We start from the raw sequence: 19,839 nt of genomic DNA, 5'->3' as shown, positions 1-19,839 counted from the left end.
GTCCAAATTATAAAAAAATATCCTGTAACGTCCAAATAAATTGTAAACACAAATTATGCAAGTGGAAACTCACTGGCGTTTGCCCGAATACGGGCCCGCATTTACATTTTAAATTAATTTTGATTAAAATGTAACGGTTTTAAAAATTAAGCCAAGACTTTACATAGATTTTATTAATAATGTCATTTTATGTCATCGTAAAAAGTTATAATTATTATTGTATTGATACAAACTTAATTTATGAGTGTATAGTTTAGTGTGTGACGTAATACCACGTAGCTAAAAATCAAAATGACTTAAAATAAAAAATAAAAACTTAAGGGAATAACCATGAAATTTGTATTTTTATAATAACAAAGATGATATTCATAGTAGATGCGTAAAAAAACCTTTATTATGAGTTATTAGTATTATAAGAAGTAAAGTTTTATTTTAAGAGCGTTCATTGTACCTGATAGCTGACTGGCGCCACTGATTCTGAGTGTTTGCCAAACCGTCGTCTCGTGCACGCATACAATTTGTAAGCTTTGTTCATAAAGACTTCGATTGCTACTTGCCAAGTGTAAATTAATTTGATCATTACATCTGACAAACTTGATTTTATTCAACGTCTCGTTATATATGTCTTGCTTTTTCTCCTGTTAGCTCTCATATATTTCCATTTGACATTCTCTCTTATGTAGTGACATTTTATTTTTACGTCCTTGTCTTTTCGAATATTTCCCGTTTCCTCGCGCCCCGCTGTAATTCCGAAGAATTTCCAAATACTTGGCAGTATTTCGTACGTGCGAGACGATACTGGCAATGGTTTCGCAATACGAAATAGAACTGAGAATGAGAAACAGGAAAAGGATGGTAACAACTTTATTTGAAGGAACTTTTCATCTTGCTTATGTACGGTCTACATTGGCTTGTAAGATATTTGAAATAGTACAGCTATTGTATGGCAGCTCAGCGGTTTTTAATATATTCTTCAGATACTCGCGGAGCTCTTTTGCAAACAAAATTGTCTCGTGCGATACTGACCTTTTCACTCTTAATAAATTTGGTAGTATGTGCACCGGAGGGAGTACTTCTTTCTTTTGTGGCTTAAGAGATTTTCTTAAACCTAGTGACGCATTAGTCGCAATTGATAATTCTAAAATATTTGCAGCGTAAGATGTCAAAGATCTTACACCATTAAGTACTATGAAAAGGAAAAGCGAAAAACTAGCGATTAAATAATTCTTTTCGGCTCTGCTTAGAAGTACCAATTTTTCATATTTATTGAGGAAGTTGTTGGCGATCAAATTGTGTATATTCTGTAATGGTATAAACATCCCCAGATACACAACGAAACTGAAATACACGCCGACTAAAAGGAAGTAATAACTTCTATGACGTTTCAGAATATTATTCATGTGCCTGGCTCTTCTTCTTAAGTCGTAAATAGGGTTCAACAAAACGAGGATTGCAGCCATCTGTATGAGAAGTAGGCAACCTAGAATAACATAGCTGGCGTCCATTTTCTTAGATGAAACAATTAAACTGCTTACGGTGACATGATGAAGGTGTGAAAGTAACGGTAGTAATAATTATTTATCCCATTCGGAGTGAACTCAGACGAATCTGTTAATAATTTGCATCCTGCCCATTTAGTGTCAATTGTTCGACAAGATAAATGTCATTCTTAGTTTTTTTATTTTGTAAAATTTTTCGCAACATCGACAGAAGAGATTTTTAACTAGCATAACATAAAAAAAAATTTAGTATACAAAAATGGATTATTTTTTCCAAACTTTAAATCTACTTTGGATTAATTCTATTATTATTATAATTAACGTAAAGATAAATATATGTTTAAATCAACCACGATTGAACTACTTACATAGAAAGTTTGCATAGAAATTGATTGTGTCATGAAATAATTCAAGATACATTTTTATTTATATTAAAATGACTACAAATTAATTTACGCCCCTGCAAGCAGGTGCTTTAGAGTTTCAATTTCATCAGGCTACATTATTTTTCACACGAACTTTCTAGAATATCAAAAGCTATATTATGAATTATTACGCTTCGTATTTTACGAATTTCATAAAATGCTTAAATACATCAAATTAGTCCGAGATATACGCGCTGATGAATTTGTGGCCTTCGTAAAATTCGAAAAATTCGTAAAATAGTAGATTTTAAGTATAAATATTTTATTTACATAAATAGTTAAAAAAGTTAATCAAAATAAATTACATGATGCCTTTAACCAAGAGATACGATGTAAAGCGTGCGGTATGATCTACACGCACTTGGGAATCACTAATTAGATGTGGGATAGATGTGAGCGTGTGGAACACTTGCTCTGGCATAACAACTTTTATTAAAATACATGAATATTAAAAATTTAAGCCAAGAGATTTAAAAAAAAAAAAAACTTTTGTGAGAGTTCTACAATTATTTTGTCCAATGTTCACGCATAGCTTTGGATTATAAATCTTAATAAATAAAAACGAATGTTTCTATGTTTGGCCTTTATTCGATTATGCCGATTCGGCCTAAGCCGATTCATTCGATTATGATGAATCTTTGGCAAGGTGATCTGCGTAAGCCAGTGAAAGCCCTAATCTAAAAAACAAAAACGTTTCCTTGTATATTACTTCTTAATATAAACTTTTTATGTGGACCTTGAAGTCGAGACTGTTAGCTAGTTAATAAACCAGTCAAATCAAGTCGGTCATAGCAGACGCGAAAGTTATTTAGTGATTAATTTAAAGTATAATTGAACTTTTATACTTGCCAATAAATAAAAGTAAAAATATTTGATTCTTTTTTTATTGAAGTATAATTAAATATATAAAGTCATATTTTAATATCTGTTCTTTGTGGCTGAGTCGTTCTAAACGTCGATGTTGGTTTGTAAGATTTTTGCGAAATATCATCTTTAGATAAAATTGCATATCTACACATTAGTTCAAAATCTAACAAGCGAGCTACAATAATTAGAAATTGTGTAACTCGTTCTATTACTATTAACATATAAAACGCAATAAAAGAACATGTAAAGTTAATTGACATTTTTGTTAAGTAAAAATTCCAAACTAATTCAGAGTTATTAATACTATTCAAGAGATATCCGTATTAACTTTCCTCCCAAGCTATTTCTAATAGCGTATTTGCTATTAAGGTCATTGTAAGGAGTAAGATAATATTCGACGGAAAATTAGTATTTTCCTGTACTTTGCACCAACAATCTCTTACAAAATATGGTTCCTTTATAGGTTTTAAAAGAAAAACTATGAATACTAGTTCCACGTATAATATAATTCCTACGAATGTATTGAATACGTTAATCATTTTTAGTTACTTCTTTTGAATACTGAGCCTTTGAAATTTTAATCTCCGGGCGGTTTTCTACCGAATTAGATGGACTTTTTGTCTCCTTCGTCTGTTTTTCTTTACGACTTGTTTTACTTGGATTTTTCTTCGGCGTTATTTTGAAGAATTGTCGCATAATATTATGTTCTTCTTTATTAAAATCGATAATTGATGGCCAATGAATAGTTTCTTCGTCATCAAGGAATTCTCCTATTATAAAACTAGACTCTTCTGGTTTTAGCTCACGTTCATTCGATAATGTTATATCGATCAATTCATAGTTTGCCATTAAATTCGAAAATTCATATAGCTTGGCTGAAAACTGAACATAATCGGATAGCCTTAAGATTATAAGAAGTAAAAACAATGAGAACACACCAAGAATATAGTTTCTAGAAGCGTTAGTGGCCGTTACTATTCTTATCAGCTTGTCCTCAGCCGATTCAATTGGCTTTGATAAGTTTGATGATTTTAAATCATTAAGAGTTTTGACTGGATTAACAATACCAAAGCTAATGATAACAAATCCCAAAAATATCGTTAAACACAATGCGAATGAATTCGTTTTAATAGCGTCTGTCAGCGTTTTGATATTCTTTGACAATATAATCACATCTGCAAATGGTAATATCATTAATAAAATGATTACCATTTCAAGTAAATTCACTAATATTAATATTGATGTAGGAAAATCTAGAATCAACATACCACTGGAATTTGTTTTAAATTTATATCAAGATAACTATTTATTTTCACAGAATATTTGATTGGTAATATTAGAAAATCTGTCATCAATAATTTTATTACTCAAAATATATATATAACCGCGAAGTTCTTGGAAATAAGGTCTTATTAAATTATGTTTTATCTAAGAAAGTTTATTAAATCTTAGAAAAAAAATATCGGGAAGTATCTTGTTTTACAACATTTTTGTGCAATAAATTCGAGTGTTCAGTTGATGAAAAAATCTTTTGTCAACACACTTCATTCAACGAAAACGGTTACTCTAAGTGTATGTAGGTGCGTTTCTTGATTGAATTTGTTATCAACCACCCTCCGTGTATCGAAAGCGGCTCTGGTAACAAGAAGCCTATTTACCTTTCGATATTTTGTGAAACAAAAGAACGAAGAAAGTACTACATTGCGTAACAAATATTTTGTCATGTAACATATGTTGCCTCAGACATGTTCTTTCGCGAGTACTTCAAAAAATGAATATTATAATGGAATTGAAAATTCATACTTTTTACAATCAATAAAGGAAAATGATTATAAATATATCGTTTATATTAATTTATTGGCTTTCTCTAATTTTCTCTGCTCTGCGGTTAGAAAGAATGCGATGGAGCAATATGTCCGTCTCTCTCGCACACAACACGTGCTACACAGGTGCGCCCTTTCCTTTATCGCTAACATTATCTATGTCGATTCAATTATTTTGAACTGTTGACTCAGCGGGCTGTATTTTCAAGGTTTGTTGTTAAAACGAGCCTTCGCGGTCCGAATATGTAATAGATGGGATGAAATTTAATTACGCCACCTTTTTATTGGGTACGGTTATATTTATTAAATAAATTTACTTAACTATATAAATTTTAAACTCAAGCAATATTATATATTATTATTTATTTTTTCATATGCTGTAATAAAAGTTTATAAAATATTTAAGAATTTAAAAAATATATTTAAATTAGTGCTTCTGTGACGCATCTGTTGGTTTCAATAATTTTATTGATAAATATTGTCACGAGAAGAATTTTAATTAAAATATAATGAAAACAAAAATACACAAAGGATTTTAAAGTGTAAAATGCGATTGTTTATCACAGATAGCACGCTAGATCGCAATACATCAGCTGGTAAATGGGGTGGGTCGAATTACTTGCTTCAGCATTTTAATAAATTTCCACTGAGTTTAACACGCCGCATATTTTATACCAGACAATATCGTAATTAAAATACGTAATTAGTAATATATATTTATGTATATGAGTACGAAAACAAGGGACTGTTTAATAATATTTACTTTTCCATCGTTGTGTGTTGTATTAAGTGATTTAATTACCGATCTTTTTTTTTATAAATAAAACAGATTAAACAATAACAAAACTTAATGTAAATGTTTTATTTTTATTTAAGCCTGTTACTTTATGAGAATTTTGTACCTCATTCAGGCACCCATACCTTGGTCTAAAAAATATAATACATTCTATTAAATTCCAGCACAAATTTATTATTTTTTTATTAATAATTAGCGCTGTTCCTATTTTTACAATGTGATTCATATTTCAATTAAAAATGATTCTCATTATGAAGTAAATCAAATTCAAGAATGCACACTAAAACAATTCGCATACACTATGGCAAATTTCATCCCAAATTACTCCCTAATACAAACTTATATAACTACGAATCCAACAAGGCTTACATTAATAGTCCTACCTACAGGAGTTAAATTCTGTAAAATGGTTCAACTAAGTTTCAACTTACGCTCAGTGAATCAAATAGATATTAACTTATTAGAAATAGTATAATTGTCTTCGATATAGGTCAAATATGCGTAGAAATACTATTAGAAATAATTTTATTTACTTTACGTTATGTAGAGATGACATCGAACTAAGAATATATTTTAACGGGACAATTATATTTTACATGAAAGGAATAAATAACATTACAATCAATTTTACTAAGAGCCATGATGACCAACTGTTTAAGGATACGTGAATCTCAGCTGAAGATTGTGGGTAAGACCCGGTGATTTGTCATCTGTTTTTGCAATTTGTAGACTATAGATTCGCTGGTGAAAAACAATTATCTTAACAGTTTTGGTTCAAAATATGGCAAATGTATGTATTTACCAACCTGCATTGCAAATCTTCTTCTCAATTAGATCGGATGATTAGAGTAGCATTAACAAATATTCACCTATTTTATACATCATAATTCTCTTGAATCTGTTTGAATTAAAAAATTATGGTTAGTCGCTTGACTGAATCCAAGGATTCCCAGATCTGCTTGTGGGTTGGTTGACGGGATATTGAGGCGTAAGTGCTGGTGGCAGTGAACGATTTGCTCAACGAAAAACAATCCCTCAGTCAAATATAACCATGAATACGTATTTAGATGCCGTGGTTCTATTTTATCACACTGGAAACCCTTACAATTTATTCCGATGAGTAAAAACTGCGTAAACATGAGAAAGAAATGTTTGTAAGAAACATTAGAGATTAGACATGCGTAGAACGTTGAGCGCACGATCTCGTTATTGTTATGTATATGTGTGTGTGTGTTTTATTATAAAGATACTTTGTGCTAGATCTTAAGGCTTTAGCCGTATATAGCTCTCATGTTTCTGAGGATAAATGGGCGGCCGGAGCGTGACGCGATTAGCTAAGAAACGTGGTACAGTTAGTTTATTTCAAGATTCATATACAACCCTCCAGTACCATTACATTTTTATAAATATCTTCCAGTTGTCATCGCAAGAAGTATTTGTACATTTTACGGTGAATTTTAAATGAAACGTTTTATGTTAGTAACTAAATATTTTATTAAATAAACGTTTTGCAACATTTTCGTACGGAGTTCACAATACAAGAACTATATTTTTCTACATTTCATTTATAATGATGACACATAATGATGAACTGTTTCAGAAATACTAAAATCGCTGTCGGAATAAAAAAAATAGGTTTATAGATTTACTTCATTGACAAGGTTCGAATTTATTCTTACAGAACAGCACCATATGTTTGACAAACATTGAACCTGTATCTCTCGTATGTATATCTATCCTATTCCCTATATAATGTAAATGCGATCGATATTCCGTTATTTTGGATGTAAAAACTGAGCTTGAAGCGGTCTCACGAGAGTCATATTTTCTTTAGCTGTGGCTATGTATGTATATAAAAGTAAGGTAAAGTTATCGTAAGAGCATGGTTGTATGTATTATGTTTTAATACATAAAATTCACTATAATTTTGCAATTTTTTACATTGAACTTGAAATGAAATATATATTTTTTAAATATAATCGAATCGAAGCCATCGTAAATTTATATAATAAGGAAAAAACATAAAAAATATCGTTCATGAAAAAAATATTTTCATTCTAATAATATAAGATAAAACACAATATTAAAGTAACTAGACTATGTTAACTTGATTCTACTAAACACAAACATAGCATGCAAATTTTCCCAGGTAAGGCAGGAGCTCGTATCATTAAGTAGCCTTTAATGTGAATATAGGTTGTTCAACGTTGTAAATGTTATCGATACCGAGTTTAATCTTAGATACTTCGATTATTTTTGACGTTTCATTCTGCGATAGTAACTTCGTATTAGGGATGAAAGGTTCCCGAATGAAGAACTTTCACGACAAAGGGACAAAGGTCAATCATATTACGGTTCTTGTGATGTACGGATAAAGTCCGATATTAAAGAAATATGCTGCCTCATAGAGGAAAGTATTCAATAAAAGTAGGCGACCGGCAATGTTATTTGAATATAAATAAAGTTACTTGCGTTTGCTGTTTTCTCTCCTTTATAGCATTAAACTCAGTTTTATACAAAAATATAAATGAAAGTAATTTAAAATTGCGACTTAGTAATTACTCATGCACGGAAGATTATATAAAATAAAGGATTCTAAATTCATCTCGATTCATAATGGAAATATTTAGGATTTATATAAAACTTATTCAATTAGTATATTATTTAAATCTTCTAGCATGATAATCTTCTATAAAATATACTTTATGTTTGTATAATAAATATTTTGAGAAACAGTATAGTTAATGAAATTCATGTAGCTTTGTCTACAAAAAACATTGATTCAACATGAACACTTAAGAAATTAACAAAACATTGTATCAAATAATGTTGATGTCATAAAGACAAATCTTTCAATTACTTGGCAAGGAAGAGATTAATACCGTGTATGATGACATTTTTATGTTCGAAATTCGAATAAAAATATTAATACTTGTCATGTGAAGTTACACAATATCATAATATATAATATTTGTTTTTATGTAACGGAAACAGTAATAATAATAATATTGACATAATTTAAATAAAATTCAAAATGTATAATCAGTCGGTGTAATAAAGAACAATTTATTTTATAGAACCTAATAAAATGGTAAAGTATGTGGTTATTCTTAGTCTACGTGCGCTACGAGGGACGTAGGTGTTTGCTACGACCGCTACAATTTACTCGTAGGCCAAGATGAGATACGGTAAGTATCTGTCTCGTGCACATGGTACACGTGAGTGGGTGTTTCAACCAATATACAGATCATATAATATGTATGTACTATTAACCTTAAGATGGTTTTATGTAGTATCTTATATATCTTAATGAAAATCAAGTATTACGGTGGTTAATTAACATGAAAATTATTTTTATAAATAAAAATTCGTGTTGAAGATCACCTGAAAGCAAAACTACACCAAATAGTTGTCTTTTTTTATAATCTTTCGTGTATGTTATAAGTGTTTATTTACCTACATTATCATTACCTAGTTGTTTTTTTACTGTATATGGTGAAAATCATAATGTAACAGATATACGATACTACCCTCAGGTGTTATAAAAAGTATTGAAAGGTTGATCTAAATAATTCATAAGATTCATGTTTTATAAACATAACAAGGTTCGGAGGCTCGCCAGGACAGGGTTATAAGAGAACTTACTCGGGGCTGTTACAAAACATCGAACGAGCAAAGTTTACTTATGAAACTTTGTACGTTGGAATACATATACTTAGACATACCTGATACGATGATCATTTTTCGATTCACGTTTAAAAAGGCTCACAACCTTGCATGTTTAAGTGTTTTTTCTTATAAAGTTATATAATTGAAGTTTGGGTGAGGAATACGTTTTATGAGTTTGTAATTCGTTTTTCCTTATACCATTTATTCGGAGTCGCGCAGTTTGTTTTTCTCTTTCTCTTGACTTATAGCCTGACATGACATTTATATTGAGATTTTATTATGACTTATTCGTATCGACCGTGGAAATGAAATATTTTAGTTATAAAAAAAATATGATGTTCAATCTTACCATTATCTTAAAGCGTTATTTTGTTTTTTTATAGTATAGTTAGTTGGAAGAGCTAAGTTGTCACCTGATGGGAAGTGGCTAGTGAGCATCATCGCCAATGCGCCATCAGACTTGGGAGTTACGAAACACAATATTAAGTATAGGTCTTTAGCGGTACCATATAATGAATAGGTAATATTAACCCAGAAGTAAAAGAAGTTCAATTACTAGTTCAATTACTAGTTAGTGATATTTTAATATATATTAAGATATAAGCGAATATTTAATATAGATGCTAATATATTTAATCGTTGGGTGTAATAAAATGTCGTTAAGTTTCGATTATATCCATTTCGTTTCAAACTGTTGTAAAAAGACTATTATTTTTCTCGTCCTTCGCAAAAATAAAGTTGAATCGTATTGGAATTCGTCTGTCTTGAGTTTATCGAAACAATTTCGTACGTATTTTTGATCAAAGCGCTGTTATATAGATTCTTGAGTTTAAATCTCGTTTGCGAATGAAAAATTATTACAGCGGAATTCTATTCAGAAACTTTACGTTAGATTATTACTGGAAGTTCTCTTTGCAAACAATCACGCTCTGTGGTTTTTGATAAAGGAAGTCAGGTTAGCTTCTATTTTATGCTAAGGGTAATATTTCGAAACGTATTTTACATTTTTTTTGTTATATAGTTAATCAAATTTTGCTGAAATAAGTCCATTTTAAATGATCGAAATGACGTAGATCGATTGTCATTTGATAAACGATATACATTTTATATATTATTTCATGATAATAAATTGCAAAGTGTCATTTTCTGATTGATTTTAACGAAACATTATATCCTGTCGAATGATTTGTTAATGTTTATTAAAGTTATTTATGTTTTACTAACAAAATATAAGGTACTGGGCAAAGTAGTTTATAGTATATATATTATATATTGTAAAAGAGGAGGTTCGAATCTATTTCCACCAAGCTGCACCAGTGGATGTTGGTGTTAACAGCCATGATGGTTAGATAAATTTAAAACACAATCTAAGTGCATGGATGCTGTACTTTCTTAGGCTTAAATCCTTTGTATGCAGTTCAGATATTATATAACACGTATTTTAAAGACCAAGTCATATTCTAAGTTCGATAGGATTTATTATATAAAAAAATATATCATTAGAATAAAAAAACATCAAATTTATTTTCTAGCATTCAATACTCTTTTTTCTATAAATAAATTTTTCATTTCATTTCATTTTCATTGAAAGAAATAATTAGCTATTATTTTTGTTTCAAGAAGAATACTCCCCTAGCGGTGTATAAGTATTATAAGCAAGAATTGTGTCATTTCAGTTCTCAAGTAGGCGTCATTTCTGTACCCAAGAGAACTCATCTGTCAGTTTACATATACTCCGGGGGCAATACAAGACCTTTATACATTTCTCGTCCCTCGTCAATCAAAAGCAAATCTAATCTTGGTTACTAAAGGCTTGAGTCAATTACATTTTAAACGCTAATCAAATTAATGTAACACTTCATTTAAATTTTACTGTTAGGGTTTTAAGGTCGAGATAGAATTTTAATTTTTATATGTAATTCATATGTACTTTATTGCTTTTCTATTTTATTGTATATTTTCATTTCTATTTTTAAATTCAATATTTTGAATATACCCTTAACAATATAATACTCAATTTACGATATTTATTCTAGTATTTGGTTTTAACTATAACTCTTGAAAATCTGAAATGAAATATGGAAATTGAATCTTAGGTTAGATTATATATGATTTTAAAAATTATGAATCCTCTTTAAAATAAAATAGAAATTTTGTATAATCTTTATTATCCTCAAAACACACATTTTTATTTTTATTCGGACTCATATAAAATAAATATAAAGGCTTTTGAAATAAATCATACGAAAAGGGCATTTAGTGAGATGAATTAGCACTGAGTTGGCTTGTTACGTAGGGACGGATATTACTCGGATCTGTAGCGATTTATATTACTGGCAGTCTTACCTTACCCAAAAGCTATACTTAAAATAGACACCTATATTAACTGCTGGTATAGTGGGCCGGTTAAATTAATTGCTCAAGAGAGGTAATGTTTTCTTAAGTTTGTTTTCTCCATCGAAGATTACCCTTGACATAACAGTCTAGATCTCGTTTAATGGAAAACACATATCCCATTAAAACGGTAACAGTTGAGCTTTGTATGCCTGCCATTTTATTTTTACCTGATATATATATTTGATTTAAATAAAAATTAAACAACATCAATGACTTTGAGCTTAATTATCATCCTATTTATTTAATGAAAAAAAATAACAATGAGTTAATTATAGCCACAACGGCTACTAATAAAGTCACATACCGATTTATTTTAACCAATAGTTAAAGCCTAAATTTGTACTGAAAACTATGAATTAGCAGCATAGTCTGTTATGGGGGAGATTTTAGATTCAGTACAGTTTTTACAAGCACAAGTGCATTGTTTATTCCTTCGCTTCAATTGTCGTAGAGGATGACAATATGCGAAGACCGGATAGAGATCTATCGCATGAGAAATGGTTTTATATGATATCGAAGACACAGGAAAGCCTGTGTCTTCGATATCATCCTCAAAACTCAAAGCATTGCTAAGAATTTCGGCTTAAGTATTTACTCTAGAATTGAACGTGACAACCTGCAATTGTTCAATTAAACATTAAATGTACGATACAATCATATTTATTTTGACTACAATACGAGGAGTGAAGTCATATTGTACTGAATACGAAAGGATTATTTTATTAAAGTGGTTGTTTAATAAAATAATCCTTTATGTGTATTAATATTATAAATGCGAAAGTAGCTTTGTTTGTCTGTCTATTGCTGTTTCACGACCAAACTACTGAACCGAATTTGATGAAATTGGGTATTTAACAAGCTTGAACTCCAAGGAAAGACATATGCTATTTTTGATACTTAATACCCGTTGACCAAAACAAGCCAAGCGCAAACTAGTATTATATAAAATAGTATCAGGTAATACTTTAATTAATGTTTTAAGATATAAAGGGAAAGAGAAAGGGACTTTATAAAAAAAAATTATTTTTGTCTACAGCGTCAATGGTGAAAATATTCAGCAATGATTACAGGAATAAAATTATAATACAAACATACAAAGAAATTTTCTTAAACTTGATTATTACTATGTATATCAATTTTCTTATAACGGTACGAATATCATAAAACCATGACAAAAACTCTACTAATGTTACATACGAAATGGATGTTACGAAAAATCTCAACGAAGCAAAATATTCTACAAGTCACATTTTTCTCTTACAAACGTATTATTCACGCTTTATTTCAGAGAAAAAGGAACGCTGCAAGCAGGATAATTATTTTCAGGAATACCGGGAATTTAACGTAGTGGCAGCAATTACCATATTATGTGATTTTCGTCGAGCGGCAAGCGACAATATACTTTATCAGTATGGCTTCAAAATACAAAGTCCCATAATGTTAAATGTTCTTAATATTAAAACGCGCTATCGAAGTTCCTGACTTCGTGAGTATATATAACGTTTTCCACGCCATAGCACAATAGTTGCAACGTCAAAAGGAAATGTTATACAAATTAACTTTTCTTATTTCAAACATGATATTCGAAAGGAAGGTTTCAAATAATTTCATTAAATTATTTTTATAGTAATGGAAGCAATAAAAGTCTTGTGATTTTATTGTTACGAAACAACATAAGTATTGAAGTAAGATTCTATTCAAATTAAATTTGAACACTCGCATTTTAAACGGGACCGTATCATTATTTTGCAGGACATTTCTATAACATTACAAAATAAACAACAATGAGCTTAATATTGTAAGTATTAAGGTACATTGTTACTTATCTCATTTAGTAATTAATCTTATAGCTTGTAAAGTTCAATAATATCGTCTTATATGAATTATATTCATATAAACTTATTGATATAACCGATAATTAATTACGTCATATTATTTTTCTTTCATATTTTCTCTAGAAGTATATTTCATGTTAATTTAATCTTTGTATGAGCTAACATCACATGTTACAAAACTTAAACTCATATATTTTAATTTAATACCGTCAGTGTATCTACATCTTCAGTGTTCATGTATTTTTGAATTTTTATGTGCGTCACGTTCGGAATTTTAGACGGGGAAGCTACCGCCTACATACAGGGTTGCCAATTGCAAATATTGCAATAGACTTATTTTCATTTTGTATATGGCAAGGCTCAGGGCGATTAAGAACAAAATGTATAAAGTGTGTATTTGTTCTAATTTCAAAAAATTATCTAACAACGTTTTGTTTAAGGTTTTTGTTTTTAAATTACGGTACAAAGTAACGGCTTTATAAAGTTCTGAGAATATCAAATCGTTTTTATTTATTCATTGATTAATTATTACATAGCCGATACTTCAATGGGTAGAATACATTTTATTCAGATTACGCCATAGTGATAGACTTTGTTGATGAGAGCATATAGATTCCAGTCAGAGGAAGAGATGGACGTAGAATGGACGTTGTCAGAAAAGTTATAAATGACCAATATAAAATGATCCATTTAGAGATATTGTATATTTTTAAGCGTTCTGATTTTATTTCAATGCGGATCGTGATCAACCTACAATATCTTTTCAATATTCCGAATACCGTCGTTTCAAATCAAATCAAACCTCACTTATATCTGCTTTATTTATTTTTATAATTCATCTTACGCTCGATGGTGAAAAAAACGTCGCGAGGAAACTTTCATGTAGGATGAAATTCTGCCATGTATACAAATTATATCAGGGCGACTACTACTAGGAGGCCTAGCAGTGGACGAGATAATGATGAAATATATCGAACGATCAATATGCAAGGGGAACTGAAGAAATATTCCTAACATATAATCATTTCTAACTATAGTATAAAAATATTATTTTATGTATGTGTGTTCCAAAAAAATTATATGTTGAAAATTACTGTTCAAAATCAGGTAACTAGTGAATGCTTATTGAGATCGAAAAAGGTAAGGATCTTACTAATAGGAACCGAGTAACATAAACCAATTATATTTTTTATGAATGTATATTTATAAACTATTTATTGTGACAACAGAACGTTTGAATTCTGCCACGATTTACACAGAATTTTCAACAACAACTTGTTTGTGGTTTCAAATGAATACTTATTCTGGTAGTTCGGATACAACTGGAATATTCGACAGCCCTAGCTTGGGTCTAATTCACTTTGTCTCTCGCTTTGGCCACCACAATTAAGCTTGTTTCAACTTAAAATGTGTCTTTATTTAGTCAGTTGCAGGCGACGAGGAAATACTTATAAATCTTTAGCTATTTTTAAATTCAACATCTAATGGTAACATGTTTAAATTTAATCCCATAATATTATGTCGCAAATATGCATATTTTATAACAATTATTTTAATTTTAATAGTTTAATCTTATTCCTCAAGCATTTTATGAATACATTATTGCAGACACATTTAACTACTTATCATCTTCAACAAAAAAATATTATTTACATAAAAAAATTAGCGTATTACATAAAAAAAAATCTGCGTAATATAGGATTTTGACGTCACGTTTTTTTTACCGTTCAGTTTATTTACAGTGCCAATATTATCAGCGGTTTGTACGTAAACCGCTTAAATAAAAAAAACGACGTATAATATATTAGACATCACATGCAGCGTTACGTATTTGAACTATTCTAAAACGTTGCTAGTGTGACAGGATCTTTATTATCGTGGAACAATAGGGAACACTTTATCACATACAATCATTTATCAGAAGATAACTAGTCGGGTGGAAGTGGAATGGTTTGGACGTAGCTGTTTTTGTTTTCCGTTTGTTTTGTTTTCTAAAAACCGCGTTTTTGTGTATCGTGATATTCAGCCGGACAGATTGCGATGTTCTTCATACATTTTAAGTTTGTGAATTTTTAACCGACTTTATCGATGAACGAGGTTAATAATTCTGTCGTAATTTTTTTTTTTTAATTCATAGCTCCCTCATTTATGTCATTCTTTTTTGGGGTACTAATTAGATGAAAAAAATAGGGGATGATTTTTTTTATAGGTTAATTCCTTTTGCTAAAATGTTATATAATTAATAAAAAATAATAAGTAACTACTAAAAGTGCTCGTTGCTGTAGTAGATAGCTCAATAGCAGCCAGGAGTCTAGATGTTGGCAATGATTTAACTCTCGTAATACTATAACTCCTTAAATAAATTGCAGTTTCTGCGCCTAAACTCTTTCCGGTCGCGTTTTTTCGTCTTTCGTTCTTCTTTCGTGTTTGCGCACAGATGGGCCGATTATGAACATAGTAAAACTATAAGCCATGGGAAGTTGCATGTAATTACGCTGGCTCAATCGCCGCTTGAATCAGAACACGTGAATAGAAATTACCGATGGAATGAATGATGAATGGATGGATATCCTGGCATTCTTTATCTACCGCATAAAAATATGAATCCCAATGAACATTTTTACGAGCTTATCCTATATAACCAAACTTTTATTCGTTCTTAATGTTATGTAAACATTTTTGCTCTAGTAATTTTCAGTTCCCGGAGGACATCTAAAAATGTCAAATAAACCTGAAAGAGGGATAACAGTTAATTTACGTGTTAAGATAACAATGAAACAACCCCCGCAATTGCGGTTAACGCCCCTTATATACGAAGATTGATACACATAATTCCTATAGTCGATTTCATTACAATTTGCTATTCAAGTTACTAAGTTAAATCTTTAGTATAAATTTATTAAACGTTTGTTTGATAATACAATTCCATTTTTGAATTTTTATTATGAATATGTTTGTGTGTGTGTCGTATTTTTGTGTGAGTGACAATTATCGTCATATATAAAGACTTAGGTATATAAAGTAGGATAGGGTAGGATAATGATAATGATGATGCTGGATGATAAATTATATTTAATATGTAAATAATTATCTTAATAATGACATCACTAATATCGCGGGTGGCGCAATAAGCTCAAGAGTATCATGAGCGAGATATGAAGGGGGGTTACACCAGCAATGGGTACTTAAGGCCGCTAACGATAACACATATATAACAACTAACATATAACATACTAACCATCACCCTTAAAAAAAAATTGACATGACATAATTAATATTCAAAACAAATAAATGTATATACATATGTAATGCGTCAAAAGAGAATCAAGGAAAACAATGGTAGTTCAAACGATCCAATTTCCTTTCATAAACTTCTGATAAAATGTAACATGCGAAACAAAGAATATAATTGACACGTTTATAGATAAGGTATTTGTTTAATTGATTTTTATGTAAAACATTTTCGGTACGATCGACGTATGGCGATCGACACGTGACAGAAAGACGTTCTCTACTCTTTAGTGGGCGTGGTAATATATATAAACAAAATATGAAAAAAGTATCTACATATTTTATTACCGTAATTGTATGGTTTATTTGTTCTCTATATTAACATATATATTTTTTAATTAAAACGTATATAATTGTTTATACGAAGAACATTTTCCTGTTCAATCTTTTTTTTAACGATTCTCTTTCATAGAAGGTATTTTTTACTATTTAGCTCTGTAGTATTTAGAAGTGGCAATGACAATAGACCAGGGACCAGGAGCAAGACTGCGACTTCCACTAGCCGGCAATTACACCGTTGAGCTATTAAGGCTTAAATGTTATTCCGGTTCCAAAGGCGAATAATTAACTAACAATTTTTATTAGATAGAAAATCGGCTTTGACTTGAATTGATGATTTTAGCTTTACATACGCAATATTAAATGAATATATATATATATGTTATACAAAACCGTACCATTTTGCAGTATTAATCTCTGAACGAAGCCGAATATTTTAATTTCTACTTAAGATACTTATTTTAATTTAGAGTAAAATTAATGTTAATGACCTACAGTTGGGGTTATCCAATCCTCTTCGCTTTTCAAATCGGGTTGTTGAATACACTAGGCCACTAAGCACGAGGTGAATATAATTATAAAATCAATGTAAGTGCATTTAAAAACGCCCGGGATTGAACCGCAATCTTGGGTTAAGCCCTTTTCTTAACACTGAGTTTAAGAATGTTTTGTAAATTAAAAGAAATAATATGTATTACATAATTATTAGAGTATTACTGTTTATTGTTTGTATTATGGTATAGGTATAGTGATGGGTAGGCGGGACGTCGGTGACCACTTATGGTAAGTGGTCATCACCAACCAAAGACATTGTCGCCGTAAAAAAAATTTTTACATCGACTTAATGCGCGACAAACCTCGAGAACTGATTTGTTTAATTCCTTGTGTCTGTATTTCCACTAGGTCACTGACCCTTCAAAATAGAACATAACACTAATTATTGCTTTTTGACGGTAGAATACGTAAAGAGTGGGTGGTACCAACCCAGACGGGCTGCCACAAAGCCGCAATCCAATAAAATCATCTTTATTATACTTCCTTATTTTAATTTAATAGTATTGTAAATACCAGTGGTAGTGTAACGTACTCAAACTATTGTGTATTTTCTATTGCTTTTATTTTTGTTGTAAATTAGTTCTATATTTTACTTGCTTTTATAAAATCTTAAGATCCTTATACACCGATTCATACTCAGACAGCGTAAAATTTAATTTAATTTAACAAATGAATAAACAAATACATATATGGTACGCTAAATATATCTATATCTGTAAATTACATATATCTACTGACTGGTTTATGCACGAGCTTGGCTCAATTGAGCTTAGGTATTTCTATCATATTGCAAATACAGCATAATATGTAATACAAACAAGAAATATATATATATGTCAATAGCAAGTTATAGCAATCCATGCATTCCAACAATAATTATTAGTTACATCTCGGTATAAGTGGATTTAAATCACATTAACTGTATTATGAATGTAAGTTGTAACATGGGAATTACATAACACAGAACATATTTACATATAAAATAGCTATGGGAATATCATAGTTATTATCATGTAAAACTAGTCAGTCTGTGTGGTCACCAAAAAACATACCCGTCAATTAATACCCGGATGTGAACTTGCGAAGTTGTTGATTGACAACCCAGCAATAAATAAAAACCAGTTAAGTGAATCCCGATACTGAAATAAATGTTTGTTTTTCTTCTTATTGCATAATAATATGTGGCAATTGTATGTATATACAACACGGGGGCAGAGAAGGGCGATGTAAAGATAAAAATAAATCCCGATTAAAAGACCACTATGCTTGCATCTTATGCATACCATTCGCAGTTGCGAAATACGTCTGACCCCCAAAGCCAATTATTTACACTAAAAAAATCATCTCTGAGTTTGAAATATTTTTTTATAAATAAGGCTATTGCTCAACACATAATTACGTAGAGTTTCAGGCAGAACTTAATATATAGATTTAGTTATATTTGATTGACATAATTTTAGATTTCAAATATTGGTAAAGAGTTACTATTGAGGTTCTTACCAATTCATCTCGATAGAATATAAATTTCGAGCCAGAGGTAGGTTTACATTTAAAACAATTCTGTAAAATGACGATTCAAAATTGATCGTAAAACCTTATATGAATAAAGTATATTTTGATTTGAAATGAAATTGAGCGCAAACATAAGACCACTTTATTCCCTCGCAGTGTAACAGGGCGGCGATCCGACACGACCGGGCAAAGATCAGACGCGAGACAACGAGATTTCCGCAGCACGAGAATATAAGTACTTTCAACTTTCGAACTCGGAGCTTCCACTAAAAATTGTCGTATAGACAACATAGCGGCGAACGCGAAGGGGATTTTGTGTGTTTTCTATAATATATTAAACATATATGCATTGATTTTACACAGGTATGTTTTTCTTTCAAATAAATTTGTAATATATTTAGTAATAATTATCAATTTATTATTATTTTAATTGGAATCTTTATAATTAAAGTGAACATCAAAGTATTCTTTATTCAAATAAGCATTTTTTACGTATTGTGATTCAGTCATATTTAAAGTTATCACCGACTTGGAATGTATCTATCAAGCAGAATCGGAGGCACTATATATAAAAATAATTAGTTGTACATTATCAGAAAAACACGTTATCATTGGTTGTATGTGATCTTATATTTATAATGGGCCTCGCCTCTACATTGAGAAAAACTAGGGATCTAATTTACACGAGCTCTGATTTGAACTTGTATTGAAATGGCGACATGCTAACTTACTTCCATACGACCTGTGTCAAATATAAATAAATATGTAAAAATTAGATAGAAAATCATTTGCTCAGCAGTTTAATGTTAATATCCTTAATATTATACAAGTAAAAATTAGTAAATAATAATAATAATTGGCTATTGAATATTGTATTTAAAAACAGAGCTA

At 30.2% G+C, this 19,839-nt stretch overlaps 2 protein-coding genes and 1 long non-coding RNA gene across 3 annotated transcripts in view; 1 reads left to right on the top strand and 2 right to left on the bottom strand.

Annotated features, from left to right (window-relative positions):
- The window catches only part of LOC113398652 (acetylcholine receptor subunit alpha-like 1), a 249,544-nt gene that overhangs the window by 24,280 nt on the left and 205,425 nt on the right, over positions 1–19,839 (top strand). The window lies entirely within an intron of this gene.
- On the bottom strand, positions 849–1,632 carry LOC113398745 (uncharacterized). Its single transcript, XM_026637631.2, has one exon. The coding sequence runs from the start codon at positions 1,503–1,505 to the stop codon at positions 891–893; it is 615 nt and encodes a 204-aa protein (XP_026493416.2). The 5' UTR covers positions 1,506–1,632; the 3' UTR covers positions 849–890.
- On the bottom strand, positions 2,800–4,114 carry LOC135193626 (uncharacterized). The gene is made up of 2 exons (XR_010309342.1): positions 4,060–4,114; positions 2,800–3,966 (listed from the first exon to the last, which is right to left on the bottom strand). It is a non-coding gene; the product is annotated as an uncharacterized LOC135193626 (long non-coding RNA).

The sequence above is a fragment of the Vanessa tameamea genome, chromosome 14 (genome assembly GCF_037043105.1).
Source record: "Vanessa tameamea isolate UH-Manoa-2023 chromosome 14, ilVanTame1 primary haplotype, whole genome shotgun sequence".
NCBI lineage: Eukaryota > Metazoa > Arthropoda > Insecta > Lepidoptera > Nymphalidae > Vanessa > Vanessa tameamea.
This window is presented reverse-complemented; position numbering and strand designations above follow the sequence as displayed.